The following is a 16657-nucleotide window of genomic DNA, read 5'->3' on the forward strand; positions in this document are numbered from 1 at the left end:
CTTCCCGGCGCTCCGTAGTGACGCGACCCCCCAGCTCTGCGCATGCGTGACCCCGCCTCTCCAGCCGTTGCCAGGGCGACGGGCTCATCTCTTCTGCTCCCCCTCCCCGCGGCCCGGCAGTCGCCCAGGCCTCGCCTCAGTGCGCAGTCTCGGCACCTCCCCGCGCTCCGCCCAGCCCGCGGGGAAACGGTCGCGCGGCGATGACGTCGCGGGGGCCTGGCCGGGCGTCGCGGACTCTGGAGATGGAGGAAAAGGAGCAATTACGGCGGCAGATCCGTCTCCTGCAGGGTGGGTCAGGTCAGGTCGGGTCGGGCCCGGGTCGCGCGTCCCTTTCTTCCCCTTCTCTTCACAGCGGGCCCCTGCCCGCCTCCCCTAAGGGGGTGGCTTTCCGCCCGCGGTCTCGGCGGCTAGGTCCGGTCGGGTGGGGAGGTAGGTGGGGTCGGGCTGGGCCTAGGGGACCCGGAGGGGCGTCCCGAGTGGCCTGGGTCACCTCCAGCTCGGGTTTCGACGGAGGGTGCGAGCGTTTCCGGCGCTGCGGCTGGTGGCGGCGGGGCGGTCGCTTAGTAACCGGCGGGCGGGAGGGGGCCCCCCACCCCCACGCGCGGGCACGTACTCGGCGCTCCCTCGCTCCCCGCGCCCGACAGTGGCAAAGCCCGCTCAGGGCCAGGTGTGTGTTTCTTCCCTGGACAGCCCGTTTTGACGCTCCTTCCGTCCGTACAGTCACACTCTCCGTGATATTCCCGGCCCAGACTCCCCAGTCTTCAGTTTCCAAACTTTTCCATTTTTAGACCTAATGTGGTTTGCTATACTTAAAAAAAAAAATTCCCCTTGTAAAGTTATTCCCACAAAGAGAAGACTTAAGGACTTGGAAAGTGTGTATGGGGGAGAGTTCAGGTGGGCTGAGCCCACCTTCCAGGCACTTCCTGGCCTTCCATCATATCTGCCCTGAGGTGTCACCAGGTCTGGACCTGGCTCTCTTTGGGCCTGGGGGCGGGACATATGGTGGGGGAGCGTTGTAACGGTGGGGCTTGTTGGCTGAGTTGTAACAGCTTGGGTTGTTTCAGCCGAGGCCTGTGCCCCACCTGCACGGGCACAGCTGTCCAGGGGCTTCCTTGGCAAGGCCCCGTGGCGGTCCACTGCACTGCGATTCCCGATGATTAGGCCTCTCCTCTCCTCAGGGGAGGATGGTGTGACATTCTTGTCAAGTGTGGAGTACCCAGGGGTGTCACTTACCTCACCCTCACTGCCTTGTGTGCCAGGCAGGGAGCTCATTGAGGGGCAGCCCTGCTCCCTTTCTATCTGTGGGCAAGCCAGAGGGCCTCCATGTCTCTTGAGGCATTACAGCATAGGGCCTTGCTGGTCTTTTCATACTGAGTGACACTTCTTCTCAAAGGATTGTGAACCTAGCATAATATTCCTGGAGAATAGGGAATATGCCACAGGGATACATTTTAAGGATAAGCAACTAGAAATAGGATTGAAATAGAACTGACGGGAAAAGACTTATGGAGAAGATTGGCCTAGGGAATTTGGGCTGACTTTCAGTGGTTCTCACGCACTGGCAGCTGCCCCTCCTGCACTGGGACGTGACAGGATCCACCGGGGTCTGCGGGGTGTTTGGTCAGCTGATGCCCCTCCAGGGAATTCTCACTGATTTTACTCACTCTCCGGTTAATGGGGCTTGTGCTCCTGTCTCCTCAGGTCTGATCGATGACTACAAAAACCTCCATGGCAATGCCTCTGCCCCAGGCACCTCCGCCGCTTCCCAGTGGCAGCCGCCCGCTTACAGCAGCGGCAGGGCCTTCAGTGCTCGCTGCCCTCGTCTGAGCCAGAGGGGCTTCTCCCCGAACCATGGGCCCGTGTGGCGCAAGAAATACTCCCTTGTGAATCGGCCCTTGGGATCCTCGGACCCACCCGGCGACTGTGCTGCGCAGCCGCCCCTTGGGGCTGGGGGCAGCCAGGGTCCCGAGCCCCAGCAGTACATCCTGGAGAGGCAGGTCCAGCTCAGTCCGGCTCAGAACATGGTCATCAATGTCAAACCACCGTCAAAGCCGGGCTCAGCTGGCACTGCAGGGGTCCTGCGGGGCTCCTTGGAAGAATACGGGGATGCCCCCTGGAGCAATCACAGGCCTCAGGAAGGTGAGGGTGAGCTTCCCGGTGGGCAGCAGCAGCCCTCGAGGCCAGGAAGAGCTAAGGGGAGCTGCAGTGAGGAGGACCCCCTTCTGGTCTGCCAGAAGGAGCCTGGCAAGCCCCGGGTGGTGAAGTCGATGAGTACTGTGAGCAGCAGCCCCTCGGAGCCCCGGCGGATGGTCGGTGAGAGCGCAGTTGCGGCCAGGGCCCGCTTCCCGCCCTCCAGCCCGCCCCAGCGGGGCGGCACGGCCCTGGGCCGGAAGGTGGGCTCACAACCTGCGGCCAACTGCGGCACACAGCTCCTTGGGGACGGGAGAGCGAACGCCGGCCATGCAGATCAGTCAGCTGCCTCTGGCCTGGTGGCAGGCCCAGCTAGACCTGCTGCTGGACCCAGGCAGACCCGGGAGCCCTTGCTGCTGGTGTCCTGTCGAAGCAACAAGTTCCGGCAAAACAACTACAAATGGGTGGCTGCCTCGGCGAAGAGTCCCCGGGCCCCTCGGAGGGCCCTCAGTCCCAGAGCAGTGGCGGAGAATGTGTGCAAGGCCCCCTTTTCTGCAGCGGAACGAACGGAGAAGCCGCAGCTCAGAGGCGACCTGGATGCCAAGCCCAGGAGGTCGGCCGCAGCCTCCGTGCCTGGGGCCTCCCCGAGCAAGTACAAGTGGAAGGCCTCCAGCCCCTTGGCCTCCTCGGCCTCCTCCTTCCGTTGGCAGTCAGAGGCCGGCAGCAAGGACCATGCCTCCCAGCTCTCCCCAGTCCCATCTAGGTTCCCCCCAGGGGACAGACCAGCAGTGGGACCCAGCAGCTTGAAGCCCCTCTTCAGTGAGACCCCGCTCTCGGCTTACAAAGTGAAGAGCCGCACCAAGATCATCCGGAGGCGGGGGAGTGCTAGGTGTGTGTCCCTGCCCCGCCCCCGGCCCTGTCTGGCCAGGCAGGTTCCGCCTTGTATGCAGAGCAGGTGGGAGGGCCCGCCCGCAGGGGTGTGGGAGGTGGAGAGGAAGCATCACCCCTGACGGGGCCTGAGCGCGGAGCTTTGCCTGTGGTGGTGTCACCATAGTCAGTAGGAATGAGGCCAGGGTCACTGCTGTCTCTTACAGCTGAGTGACAGGGCTCAACCTGGCTGGGGGCTGGCCTGGGGCCCCCAGCCAGGTGGGGACAGGTGGAGGTGGTGGCAGCATCCCACCCTTTCTCCTGTGGGCAAGAGACCAGAGACTGCTGGGTGGTTTCTGTTCTGGGCCTGCAGGTTTTGTGCCCAGGCCAGGAGCAGGGCAAGCAAACCCAGGGCGCAGTGTCTCTGTGGGAGGGGGTCGCCTTTCCACCGGGGAGGAATGCTGCCCCTTGATGGCCGGGTGACAGGGTGAGTCACGGCCTCACTGGACCCATGTCACCTTCCCCGCCCTCTGTCCTCTCGGGTCTAGAGGAGGCTCGAGGACGGTGTCATGGCCCAGTGCTCCGTCTGGGGTCAGGGACTTAATTGTGGTGGCTGTCAGTGGCAAGGGCAGAGGGCCTGCCTCTGCCGTCAGACGTGGTGACACTCGCTGACCTCCCAGCAAGTCCCACTCCAGAGGTCCTTCCTGCTGTCTGACCTGGTCTTGGGCCCTGCCCTCCCCGATCGGTGCTGTCTTGGATTCCTCGGGTTCCCTGCCCTCCTCACTTTTTCTGTTTCCGCCAGTGTGGGGAGGGGGTCACCAGGCTGGTGGCAGCGCCTCCTCCGTACAAGGCCTGCCTGCTTTTCTTCTCCTCCAGCTCCAGGCGGGGGCTCGTCTGGCCTGGGGCGGTGCAGGAGGTGCTTGTGGAGCACTGGGTGGGGGTCGAGGCTGCTCTCCTGGGCTCTCCGCCTGCCTTGGCTCTGGGATCCTCCAGGGTTGTGGCTGCGAGCCTGGCCCTGGCGGGGAGGAGGAGGGGGTGGCGTGGGGGGATGGGTGGGGAGCAGCCTTCTGACGGCTGCTGAGGTTGGTTCCCTCCGGGGGCTGAGTCCATGTTGCTGGGATCTGGGCGGGCAGGGGTGGGAGGTGAGCCACTCGCTGGGGGAGCCTGTTAGGAGCCGTCTGTTCTTTGTCTCTGCAGCCTTCCTGGGGACAAGAAGAGCAGCCCCCCACCTGCTACCACGGCCAGGAGCCAGTTCAGCCTGCGGCGGAGGCAGGCCCTCCGGGGGAAGAGCAGCCCTGTGCTGAAGAAGACGCCCAACAAGGGCCTGATGCAGGTCAGCAGGCACCGGCTGTGCTGCCTGCCTCCTGGCCGGGCCCACCTCCCCACCAAGGAAGGTATGACCAGGAGGAGGGGCTCCCTGGGCCTGTGACGGCTCTGCTCCCTGTTGGAACCCACCTTCGCCGTCCACCTTGCATTGTGGGGCCCTGGCCCAGGAGCGCTCAGCCTGGCGGGCAGTGGGTGGCCTGGGCTAGTGAGTGGAGGAGGAGAAGAACCGGGGTACCGTGCCCTGCGCTCTGGGTCGGAGAGATGCTTCCAGGCAGGCGTGTGGTGGTCTATTCAGCACATCCCTCTGTGTATGTGCAGCCGAGTCCCTCTTGGCAGGAGGAGCAGGAAGGTAGATGAGAGGGTGGCAGCCCCGCAGCCCCGAAGTGGGAGGAGACGTGGCTTGTGCCGCCCAGGGCCTCTCCCTCCTTTCCTCACTGCCTGGGCCACAGGTCTACCCCTCCCCTCCCTGCTGGCGCTGCCTTTTCTTCGGGAAGCCTGAGCTGGCCTGGGAGGGGTCGGCTTTGCCCTCTTAATGAGTCCCTGGAGTCCAGCAACAGAACGGGGAGTGCTGTGGGCGTGGCCCCCGCAGGAGGCTGGCTCCCCACTGCTGCGATGGCAGTGCTCTGGGGAGGCTGCAGAGCCAGGCTTCACCTGGGTGCCTGGTCCTGAGGTGGCCCCTCTGAGCGGCGGGGTGAACGTGCGGCAGCGGCTTCTAGACTGACCCGTATGAGATCTGGAGGTGACAGGGTTTGGGGCCGGGCAGGCTCGGCGCTGGGCGCTCCAGCCGGGGCCTCGTGCTCTAGAAACTGTGCTACGCTTGGTGCCTGGGGAGCCCAGCCGAGGGCGTGGTCCTTGGCCTGGCCGGGAGTCTTTGAAGAAGGCTTCTGGAGGAGATGGTGCCTGGGCTGTGCTGAGCATCTGCGCCTAGCCGGCCGTGGGAGGGTGGGCCATGGGGTCCCAGGCAGAGGGTCGAGCGGGGCGGCGAGAGGGCTGTGGGGAAGTGAGGCTGGAGGGTGCCGGCCTCCCACCCATTCTCCTTTGGCCGTATCCCGTGCGCCATGGCAAGTGTGGATTTCACGCCAGGTGACAGAGCAGAGGGAGCCCCGTTAGTGGTTCCTGGTTCCTGCGAGGTGGCTGGATTGGGGGGCGGGCCTTGGCTGCAGGACTGGCTGGGAGTGAAGAGGTTGAAGGTGACCAGCGGTTAGGCTGCCGCGGGTTGACCGGAGAGGACGAGTTGAAGATGCCCCTCGCTTCGAGAGACTGGTGGCGGGGGCGCCCCCAGGGAGCTTGAGGGCAGGTGGGGGGTCAGGTGGCCTCTTGGGGCAGCTGGGGGAGAGGCCAGGAGGTGGTGTCTGTGGACATCTGGGCCTCTGTGGGGACTCATGGCCCCTGTTCAGATCCTCTCTGTCACGGTGTTGTCTTAGCCGGCCGAGATGTCGGGTGTGCAGAGAAGTTGCAGACAGATCTGTCCCCACAGATGAGGTGTCACGCGGGATGGCAGCGTGCAGGCCATGATGGTGGTGCTCAGGGCCGGCTGTGGGAAGTGGGCGGTCCAGGTGCTGGGGGTCCAGGAGACCCAAGGCAGGGGTGGTCCCTCCTGCCCTCTGGTGCCCGCATTTGAGCTGGCCAGCTGCTGAGACATTCCCATCGTGACTTGCCACTAGCAGGGTGTCGGGGCGACAGAGAGGGGGTGGCCAGGTAGGGCCCCTTGTGGAGGTAGTATTTCAGCGAGGCTTGACTGACGGACGTGGTTGGAGGTGGCTTGGGGGAGGAGTGTCCCAGCCGGGGCAGCGTGCTGGGAAGGCCCTAAGGCCCTGTCCTGCCTTCTTGGGCCCTTCCTGACAGCAGAGCTCTTGGGGGATCTGGCGCGCGTCTGCTGGGCGTCGGGCCCCCTTGCTGGGCCTGGAAGCAGGTGTGTGTGTGGAGCACCTGCTGTGCAGGTGTTGAGTGTGGCATGGTCGCGGCAGACAGGGCCCTGGGCCTCTTGGCGCCCTTCCTGCCACCCAGGGGTGCTGAGTCCTGATGCAGGTACGCACACTGGCCTTGACTCTGTCCCTGCCAGGCCTGTGCTGCCCCTGCCTCCAAGGAGTCTGGCCTGGGGGTCGACAGGCCCAAGGCAGGCTGCTGCTGGCCTGTGCAGTGGGCACCCCAGGGAAGGAGCGCCACGCGGTCTAGGAGTGGGCTGGGGACCCACGGACCGAGGGGCCCTCTGCGGATGGGTGGGCAGCAGTGGCATCGGGAGCTCTCCTCGCAGAGCCAAGCTTTCCCACCAGCCGGCCAGGTGGTCCTGGGTGCCCTCTCTCCTGGCTCCAGGCCGGGGGGCTCTGGTGCGGCTTGGGGGCTGGGGTGAGGGCTGCCCCAGGCACGGGAACAGCCTGGCAGCAGCCTTGCTGCAGGAACCACTGGCCAAGGGGCGGCCGGGGAGCTGGAGAGCTGGGTAGGGGCCTGTGGGCAGCGTCCCAGGGCCATGGGCCAGAGATGTTCTGGGATGCTCACCCGGTCGCGGGGTGGACAGAGGGGTGAGGGGCTGGCGGGGGCACAGACGCTGGGCCTGCAGATGCGGTAACCAGGCCAGGTGGGAGAGGAGGTGCCGTGTGTCGTCCCTGGAGCTGCACCTGCACTTGTGAATAGCCTGGCCCCTTTGTAGGCCTAGAGCAGAGTGGGGTGCAGGCTGGGGACGGTGGTGGCTGCCGCCTGCTGGCAGGGTGGGAGGGGGAGAAAGGCTGAGGGCACCGCTGGGTGTGGGGCTGTCAGGTGGGGACTGTGGCACCTGCCAGTGGGGCTGCCACAGTCCCTGCCTTCACGCTCCTCTCCACTAGGAGGCAGATGAATCAGCTCATAGTTACAGACAGTGTGATAACCACGCACAGAATGCCCTGCAGGAGGGGAGAGGGTCCTGTTGGGGGAAGGGCTTGCAGAAGGCTTCCCCTCACTCAGCCACTTGTCCATCCCCCCATGCATCCTCTGTCCTCCACCCCCTCATCCCCTCCCCGTTTCCTGCACAGCTGTGCAGGGCAGTGTGCTGTCTCCTGGGGTGTGTGTGTGCTGGGGCCGTGCTGCGTTGCTGGACACAAACGGCTCCTCGGGTGCTTGTAAACAGACTGAAAAGTTGCTTTCAAGGGGAATTCCTTGTCGGTCAAGTGGTTAGGACTCAGCGCTTCCACTGCTGGGGGCCCGGAGGGAACTAAGATCCCACAGGCTGCACAGCGCGGCCAAAAAAAAAAGAAAAGAAAAGTTGCTTTCAGGTGGCAGAAGCACTCTGAGGAAAAGGAGACAGGCAGCAGTGCTGCAGGGAGCTTCGGGGAGGGTGGGCGGCGGGGACGTCTCTGAGGAGTGACATCTGAACCGAGCCCTGCGTGAGGAAAGGGGCGCGTGGGCACACCTCTGCAGGCGAAGTCACAGGTAGGCTGAGCTTTGCCTGTTCCAGGAGCAGAGACTGGTCCTGTGTGGCCGGTGTCCTGGAGGGTGGGAGGGGCCGAGGCCAGAGGGCAGGCAGGACCAGGGATGGGAAGTGGTGCTCGGCCACAGCAAGGAAAAGGGGGTTCTGTTGGGAAGCCCCTGAGGGACAGTGGAGGCACCTGGGCCTGCATGGGTGTGCTCAGGGACACAAGGTGGCCGCGTCGGGGCCCCAGGAATGTCCAGCGGTCCCGGAGGGGCAGCAGCCAGGATGAGACTGCGGGTGAGGCAACTGAACTACAGGCTGAGGGGTGAGGTCCTCATCCTTGGGACCTGACGGCAGGGAGCTCACTGGAGAGGCTTGTGCTGGCGGAGGCGAGTGTGCTGGGCCGGCGTCGTGAGGCCGGGACAGGTGGAGGTCATTTCCCTGGGCTGACGGCTCCCCCAGCCCCCTCCTCTCGAAAGGCCTACCCGGCTTCCCGCTTCCCAGCTCTGCCTGCCCGCCCTCCCTTGGTGGGCCTGAGCAGGGTGTGTGTGTGTGTGTGTGTGCGCGTGCGTGCGTGCGCGTGTGCAGGGCATGCTCTCCCGTCTCTTGGAAAGTGCAGACCCCACCTACGGGCCACTGGCAGGGCCTCCCTGGGAATGGGGGCAGAGGCTGTCTCTGCATCTACTTGCTTTGAGGCTTCTCTGCCCTGTTTCCCACACAGACTTTTAGTGCCAGATGCAGCCCTCCGCTTGGAGCTGTGTCAGACCTGACCCCTTTGGGACGCCCTCGCTGCTGAGGCCAGGAGGGCTGAGGAGGGGGAGAGGGAGAGGTGGGCTTCCCCGGCTGGGGTCCCCACTTCAGGCCGGCTGTGCAGCCTGGTGGCCAGCAGAGGGCGCACTTGCCCCTCTTATTCTTCATCCACCTTTTTCTGGTAATTGATTGCCTAATTTCCTCTTTATGTGAAAGAAAGCAGATATCAAGTAATTTGCAGCAATAACCTGCTAGTGCTGGGCCAGTATCGAAACTCCCCTGTTCATTTCAAGTGGCAGATAAAACACTAATACGTAATTATCCTTGCAAATTGGATTGTTTTAAATAACCAAAAGGCTATGGCCAGGAGAAAGCGATCCCGTCTCCCTTGAGTTACTATTGCAGTGTAATTGCCGCGTTCAATCAATCTCCCTGGCATTAGAAATTCCATCACAATCAACATTAAGCTTTATTCATTGTGATGGCTAAGAGCCGGGCCATTTCTCCTCTTTTTCTTAACTAGCAAAATTAATCAGGGAAAAGATTTTAAACATTTACCCGTGCGAAAGAGGTCAGCTCTGCCACTGTATTGCTCAGCAGATAAGGGGGCTAATAAAAAGAAAATTGAATTACTAATGTCACCAGGAGCAGAGTATATAAAACCTGGCAATCGCCGGTCCAGGGGAAGGGAGAATCCATTTCCTCGGGACAAGGTGCGCTCATTTTTTATTTGGGCTCATACTATCAGCAGTTTAATTTGAGGGCGCGTAAACAGGAGGAAACAGTTAGGGAATAATGAGCCCGAGGTGTACAGTGCCGCCCGATATATGCTGCACACAGTTTATTTGACACAGCAGATAATCGCTTTAATTGAATTCGAAACTGCATGTTCAGCAGGCCTGTGGCCTCGTGCCTTGGGGATCTGACCTTACAAAGATTCCAGCCTGACTCCTCCTCTCGCTCTGCCCCCCCACCGGCCCTCTCTGGCCGAGCCGTCTGACCCTCCCACCTAGTTCCCTGGGCCTAGAGTCAGACTTTGGCTGGGAGGTGGGGCAGGTGGTCCCTGGGGGTCCCCACGTGACACCCCTACCCCACCCCGTGCTCCCTGGGGGGATAACCGCACCTTGGCTGCCGGAGGCCCCACTTGATCCGCCTCAGTGCCGACAGACCCCAGAGAAGGCAGCAGAGAAGAGAACTTTTCATAGACCTCAAAGGTGGTTTCCGATTGGCCACCCGTTCGATTGCGGAGGTTAGTCGTCACAGCCCGCGGTGTGGACGTGCGCTTTCCAGTGCAGACCTGGGGCTTCGGGGCCAGCTCCGGGACTCCTCTCCCCCGGCCACAGCGGGCCCAGCGCCATGACTCGGGCTGCCCTGAGGTGACAGGCTTCGTGTGTGCAAAGAGGGTGCTGCCTGGTCCACACCTACCCAGCACAACGCTTGCAGTTGTTGGGGGCTGGCAGCCCACCCAGCACACTCGGCCCCAGGCTAGGGGGCTTCCTGGGAGCAACAGGCCACGTGATTCCTCCCAGTCACTTGGAGAGGTCTGCTGTCAGGTGCCAAGGAAAAGCCCCGGGCGGGTGTGCGGGCAGGGGCGTCCTCGCCTCCCAGGGGTTGCCCAGGACAGTGCATGTGTGGCGAGAGCCCACCCACCTCTCCTTCGCCTGCCTCTGCACAGACAAGTGGCCAGCGCGGTGGGGGGGTGTGGGCCTGGCGGGTCGCTCAGGGCTGTGCCGGCAGGGCTGTGGTTGACAGGAAGGGCCCAGTGTTCACAGTGCCGTCAGGTGTGGATCTGAGCGCTGCCGAGGCTTTCACTGAAGCCGGGCCTCACACAGCCGCCTGCCTCTGGCTCAGAGCTTGCCAGCACATGGCGGGCGCTTCCCTCACGTCCCTTAGTCTGCCGTGCCAGCCACGCGGTCTGGAGGATCTGCTGTCACCTGTTTATGGCTGCAGTGGGCGGCCACTCATCCTGGGTCATCGGCAGAAGAGGTGGGTGTGGTCTTGGGCCCTGCCCGTCTTACCACGCCCCAAGCCTCTCCCAACAGGCCCCGCCTCCCCTCTGACCAGATGTACCCAGTGGACACGGGCAGGCGGCGGGCCAGGTGCTAACATGGCAGCCTCACTCTTGGGAGGCAGCCCAGAGCCCACTGCTTGGCGCTGGGCAGCCCTGTGCATGGCCTGTGCTGGCCTCAGGACCGCGGGAGGGCCAGTGGTCAGAGGGAGCACAGTGAAGCCTCGCCCTGGGTCTCCGCGTTCATCGGTAGTGTTTTTTCACCACCAGCGCCCACTGGGAGCACTTTGGGAAGATCAGGAGCCAGGGCAGGTGGGAGGAAGGAGGCAGGCTTGCTGTGGCCCAGAGGGGTGGGCGCAGGGCCGGGGCTGGGTGACCCCTGTGGTGTCCCCGTCGTGTCCAGTGCTCTGGTCCTGGGTCCCGGTCCTGAGGTGTGGGCAAGCCCTGGTTCTAAGCCTCCAGGCTGGTGCTGGCGTTGCCTTGCTCTGTTCCCACAGCTGTGGAAGGCCATCTCGGGGGTTTCTGTGCGGGCTGCGGGGGTGGGGCCGGCTTGGCGGGTCTCGGCTGGGCGGCTGATGGTGCTCCTGTCGCTCTTCTCCCTGCTGGAGTTTCCCGCCGTGGAGCAGTCTGTGGTCCATCATCACTCGCTGGCGTGCAGTTGGGTGGTTTAGCTTTGCTGCGGCAGACGCTGTAAAGGGCGTGAGAGCAGTTCAATCTGGGGCCCTGCTTCCTAAGGGAAAACGAAACTGCTGAATAGGCCCTGCAAAAGGCAGCCGCAGCGATCCTGAGCCTTGCGTGAATGGCCGGCGCGGCGGAGGCCTCCAGTTTTACGTTCGTCATGGCCGTGCTGATTAGTTCTTCCACAAGAGCTGGCGTGGGAGCGCGTATGCGCATTGCCTGCGTGGCGCCTGCCAGGCGTGGGGCCTCTAGGGGAGCTGTGGCCTCCGCGGAGTCAGGGGCACCTGAGTGACTCCATGAGGCTGAAGCCCTGGGAGCCGCTCCTCCCCTGGGAAGGAGGGGTGATGTTCTCACGATGGCCAGAGCTTGCAGCCCCGGGGTCTCGTGGGCCAGGGTCTCCAGGTGTCCGACGAGTGTAGACGGTGTGCTGAGGGTGGCCCGCCCCTGTGTCCTGGCTGACCGAGTTAAACCCAGCCTCTCTGCCAGCTGGGCCTGGCCCGGCCCGAGGGTCCCTCAGCCGGTGCGCTCTCAGAAGCCCACCCGTCCGTGGGCGCGGGGTGCAGGGCAGAGTCTTTCTAGGGCTGCTTTGTCTCCCAGCCTCCCCCTGGGCCCTCAGTGCTCTCCCTGTGGCTGCCGCTGGCCCCTCAGGTGGTCTGTCCCACCTGCTCTCCTGGGCCCAGCGCCTTCCTCCCTTGGGGAGTGGGGGCCACCTGGTGATGGGGGCGTGGGAGCTCCTACCTGCTGGAGGTGGGCCATGGCCTTCCAGGTCCTGGATTGTGGCACCTTCTCTCCACAGCTTCAGCGTGTTGCTGGGCACCCCACCCAGACCCAGGTCCCACTCCTCCATGCTCCCATGGTCCCAGTGCAGGAGCCCGCCCCGGGCTACGTCACGGAGCACCCCTTCCCCCGCACGCCTCGGCCTGGCCCTGTGCCAGCGCGGCCAGTGATGCAGTGGGCTCCCTGTGAGACTCAGAGCCGGGGTCTGGGCTGGAGCTGCTCTTCCTTGGCCCTCTCTTTGAGTGAAGCTGGGGGCGCCGAGGTGGGCAGCTGGGCTTGGGCCCAGAGAAGTCATCTCAGAAAGGAACTCCAAAGACATGTTTCCCCTGTGGAGCTCTCTTTAGCCGGGCTCCCCTTACGGCTTGCGTTTTAAAGGGGGAAGATGCCAGGTGGGGTGGGGGTTTGTGGTCGGCATCCGTCTCAGGCTGCCACCTCCATGCTGTGTGGTCCCCTCGGCTTGGGAAGGCAGGGCAGCAGGGGGAGGGACTGCAGGGCCACACTGCCCCTCTTGCTGCCCTGACCCTGGGGCCGGCCCGGGTGTGTATGTCCTTGACTCTGGGCCGTGAGACAGTGCCCCAAGGGGCAGCACGTGGGGAGACAGGCAGCCGGGGAGCCGAGGCCGGGGCTGGGGGCTGCTGTCCAGGGTCAGAGCTGCCCACATGGCCAGTGGGTCTGAGCTTGGACGGAGCGCAACAGGACCAGATGGCTGGACAGTTGACCTCCAGGTTCTCTTTTTTCCTGAAATATGCAGGTGTAAGCTTATAAATTCTCCCCTGAGCATAACCTTGGCTGTCTTCTGCAAGTTAATTATTTTTGTGTTCCTCCAAAATGTTTTCTAATTTTCATTGTAATTTTTTCTTTGATCCAGGGTTATTCAAAGGGGATTGCTTCATTTCCAGACCCCTGGGGCTTTTGAGTTTCTTTGTAATGACCGCTCCCCAGCTTCACTCCACTGGGCAGCTAGCTATCTGTGTGATTTCAGTCCTTTGAAGTCTGCTCAGACTTGTTTTAAGGACCAGCTTAGGGTCAGTTTTGGTAAAGCTCTTGTGTGTACTTAGAGAGAATGATTCCACTTGGGGAGTTTGGGGCTCTGTAAGGTAAGTTGTATTAATTGTGTTGTTCAGGTCTTCTGTATACTTTCTGATTTTGCGGGACAGGGAGGGGGTCTGCTTTTTCGTGTCACAGAGAGAGAGTGTTAAGATCTTCCACTGTTCTCCAGTTGTCACTTTTGCATTAAGCATTTTGAGGTCATTTGACTGAGTGTAAACCACTTAGAATTGTTATATCTCCCCGGTGGATTGAATCTTTTACTGCTACGAAATGTCCTTTTTTATCTCCAGTAAAGCTTCTGGCCTTAAAATTTACTTTCTCTGAAGCAGGTATAGCTAGGCCAGTTTCCTTTTAGTTAGTGTCACAAAATGTGTGTATATACTCGTGTACACACACACACACACACACACTCTCTCTCTATGCAAATGTATTTATGTGTGACATGTGCAGACATGTTTACTTTCATCCGTTATTATGTTTAGATTTTTTTGTATTTAGCAAATAGTTGTTTTTTAAGTGCAATCTGAAACTGTTTTTCTAAAAAAGGGTTTCGTCTGTTCACATTTAATGCAATTACTAGGGTATTGGGTTTAAATCTGCTGTCTTCCTTTGTGCTTTTTCTTTGTTGCACCTGTTTTGTTTTTTTCTCTTCTTTTTCTTCTTCTTTTGGATGCGTATTTTTTAATTCCATTTTCTCCTCAATTAGCTTATTATACATTCTTTTATTCTTCTTTTGGTGGTTTCCCCAGAGGTTATATTGTGTGTTCTTGACTCACTGTTATTGGTACTTAGAAATTACTGTCTGATCCCTCCCCAGACAACGTAAGAAGCTTGGAGTACTTAAACCCTATTTTCCTCTCTTCCATCAAACGTGGGGAACTGCCATGATTTTAATTCTCCATATATTTTAGACCCTAGAAAAAATTGTGTACAGTCAGCATTGACCTAGACTATGTACTTATTCTCCCTTTTCTCTTCCTCCTTTCCTTGCTGTCTGTTTGAGAAACACCTCTTAATACATCCTGTAATATTGCAGGTGTGCTGGGGACCACTGCTCTCAATAGATGTTTATCTGAAAAGTCCTTGTTCTTGCCTTACTCTCTGGAGAGTGTTTCTGCCTGGGAAGCTGTGGGGCTTTCGGTGCTGGGGAGAGACCCTCCCCATCGCCAGCTGACGGCGTTTGGTGACGTCAGCTGTCCTTCCCAGGAGGGTGGCGTGGCTCTCCCCCCTCTGGCTGTGGGGCTTTCTCTGTCTCTGGTCTTCAGCAGGTGTGCCATGGTGCTTCCTGTACATTTATCTATCCTGCTTAGGGTTGGTGCTATTTCTTGAATCTGTGGCTTGATGGTTTTCATCAATTTTGGAATCTCAGCCATTCTGTCTTTAAGCATTGCTTCTGCTCCATCCCCACCTCTCCTTCTGGGACCTCAGCTGCATTTGTACTGAGCCTTTTCACCACATCTTACATGTTTCCTGTGTTCTTCTCTGTGTCTTCTGTGACTTGTCTCCATGCTTAAATCTGGGTAGTTTCTTCTAACCTATTTTCTAGTTTAGTTATTGTCGTTTCAGCTTTGTATAATCTGCTACAAGACGCATCCGTTGAGGTTTTAGTTTTAGTGACTTTTAAATTCTAAAATTTCTATTAAAAAATAGTTACTAGGTCTCTGCCAAAATTTGCAATCTTGTCTTTTTTTTTTTTAATTAATTTATTTTTGGCTGTGTTGGGTCTTTGTTGCTGCGCGTGGGCTTTCTCTAGTTGTGACGAGCAGGGGGGCTACTCTTCGTTGTGGTGCGTGGGCTTCTCATTGTGGTGGCTTCTCTTGTAGTGGAGCATGGGCCCTAGGCGCGTGGGCTTCAGTAGTTGTGGCACCTGGGCTCAGTAGTTGTGGCTCACGGGTTCTAGAGCTCAGGCTCAGCAGTTGTGGCGCACGGGCTTAGTTGCTCCGCGGCCTGTGGGATCTTCCCAGACCAGGGCTCGAACCCGTGTCCCCTGCATTGGCAGGCGGATTCTTAACCACTGCACCACCAGGGAAGTTCTGCAATCTTGTCTTTAAGCCCTTGAATATATTAATCGTTTTTAAAGTCCGTGTCTGACCACCCAGTTATCTGGATCCCTGTTCATTCCATTGCCTGTTTTTTTCCTTCTTAGTTTTGTGTCAAGTGTGATTTGCTTGTATGTCTGGTTATTTTGTATCGAGTGGTGGACGTTGTGTATGGAGTTCTGGAGCTAATTCAAGGCCAGATGATGTCATGTTCCCCCAGACAGGGTGTGTGGCCCCTGGGGGGGCAGACCTACAGAGTCAGGGCAGTGTGGGCAGTGAGAGTGCCCAGGCACTTCCTGCCCAGGGAGGGCCCCACGCTGGGGCGGGCTCACTGCACCGGCAGGCTGGCCTGCAGAACAGGGTCTGTGCAGGAGCAGGGCGAGGGAGGGGTGGTGGGAGCCCACTTGCCCACCTGTCCCCAGTGTGTGCTTGGTGGGGGAAGAAGGGAGGCTCCCTGCAACCCCCAGCAACCTGTGTGCTGGGGACAGGAGGGGCTCACTGACCCGTGGCCTCTGAGAAGTAGAGGTCTCTGGGTGTGGGGTAGATGGGGCAGCCCGTGGGCCTCCTGCACATGGCCTTGCTCCTGTAGGCCTTGCCCCGCCTCCGCTCCAGGCCCTGGGAGGGGCCTCTGGCAGCCCTGCCTGCCTCCCCATGCAGAGCCTGCTGTAGGGGCTGGGCAGGCCTGGGCACAGGCGATGGAGGCCGGGTGAGGGGCCAGGGGTGCTGCCTGCCCAGGGGCGGGCGAAGAGTTGCAGTGGGGTTGCGTGACAGCTGGGGTGGCGGTGCCTGTGTCAGTAGGGCCTCCGGTGACATCCAGGGAGAGCGCTGGATTCTGAGGCGGCCACCGGCAGAGGGCCCTGGTGCACAGGCTGCCCGAGGGAGTGGGGCAGCCTGGTCTGGACAAGCTGACCGCCTCGGGGCACACTTCTCTGGGCCCGGGCGGGCAGGCCGCCTGAGCATGGAAAGGCCTCAGCCTGGGAGGGTGGGTGTCTCTCTGCCCCGCAGGGCGTGCAGACTGGGCCGGTGGGGCTCAGACGTCCCAGCAGCTCCCTCCCTGCTCCTGCAGCTCACGTGGGCTGGAGCTGCTGGCTTTGGGGAAGGAGCAGGACCTGGTGACACTTGGCTCCCAGCTCTGTTGTACCTGAGGCCGCGTCTCTCTTCTTAGGGTGGTGGGAAGGGTCGTGGGCAGGAAGGGCTTGCTGCCCCAGAGCCGGTGGGCAGCGACGGTGCACTCGCTTGGAGCCCCCTCGGCTGTGTCCCCTTGGTTGCCCCCCGCCACCGTGTCCTCCTGGGAGCATGTTGACACAGAGGGAGCCCAGTCAGGGTGGGCACCAAGGATGGGCCTCCCCCAGGCTCTGAGCTGAGACCCTCTGCTTCCCACCCTGCCAGAGCCCCGCTACTTGCTCTGACGAGGGGGGCCCCGAGGGCGGTGGGCTCAGCTGTCCTGGAAAGGGCGGGGCCGTGTGTGCCTCTGCCGGGGGCTTCGGGACAGGCCGCGTGACCCTGGAGAGGCGCCGTGTCCGTGGGGCCCTCTCTTCGTAGCCCTCCTGCTTTCCTGCCTTCCCTCTCGTGTCCATGGGAAGTGAGCAGTGCTTCCCCCAAGACTGAGCCCTTTCCAGGCAGATCCCAGGCTGAGAAGGCACCACAGCC

The 16657-nt window shown here is 60.9% G+C and overlaps 1 protein-coding gene across 1 annotated transcript in view; it reads left to right on the forward strand.

Moving 5' to 3' along the window:
- Positions 1-211: 211 nt before the first annotated feature.
- ZC3H3 (zinc finger CCCH-type containing 3) overlaps positions 212-16657 on the forward strand; it is an 81777-nt gene continuing 65331 nt past the window's right edge. Inside the window, exons 1-3 of the mRNA XM_082675217.1 lie at positions 212-288; positions 1702-3019; positions 4195-4391. Of these exons, the coding sequence (XP_082531343.1) occupies positions 243-288; positions 1702-3019; positions 4195-4391 (1561 nt within the window). The 5' untranslated portion in view covers positions 212-242. The remainder of the gene's footprint in view (positions 289-1701; positions 3020-4194; positions 4392-16657) is intronic.

This window comes from Grampus griseus (assembly GCF_964374135.1).
Source record: "Grampus griseus genome assembly, chromosome: 17".
Taxonomy (NCBI): Eukaryota; Metazoa; Chordata; class Mammalia; order Artiodactyla; family Delphinidae; genus Grampus; species Grampus griseus.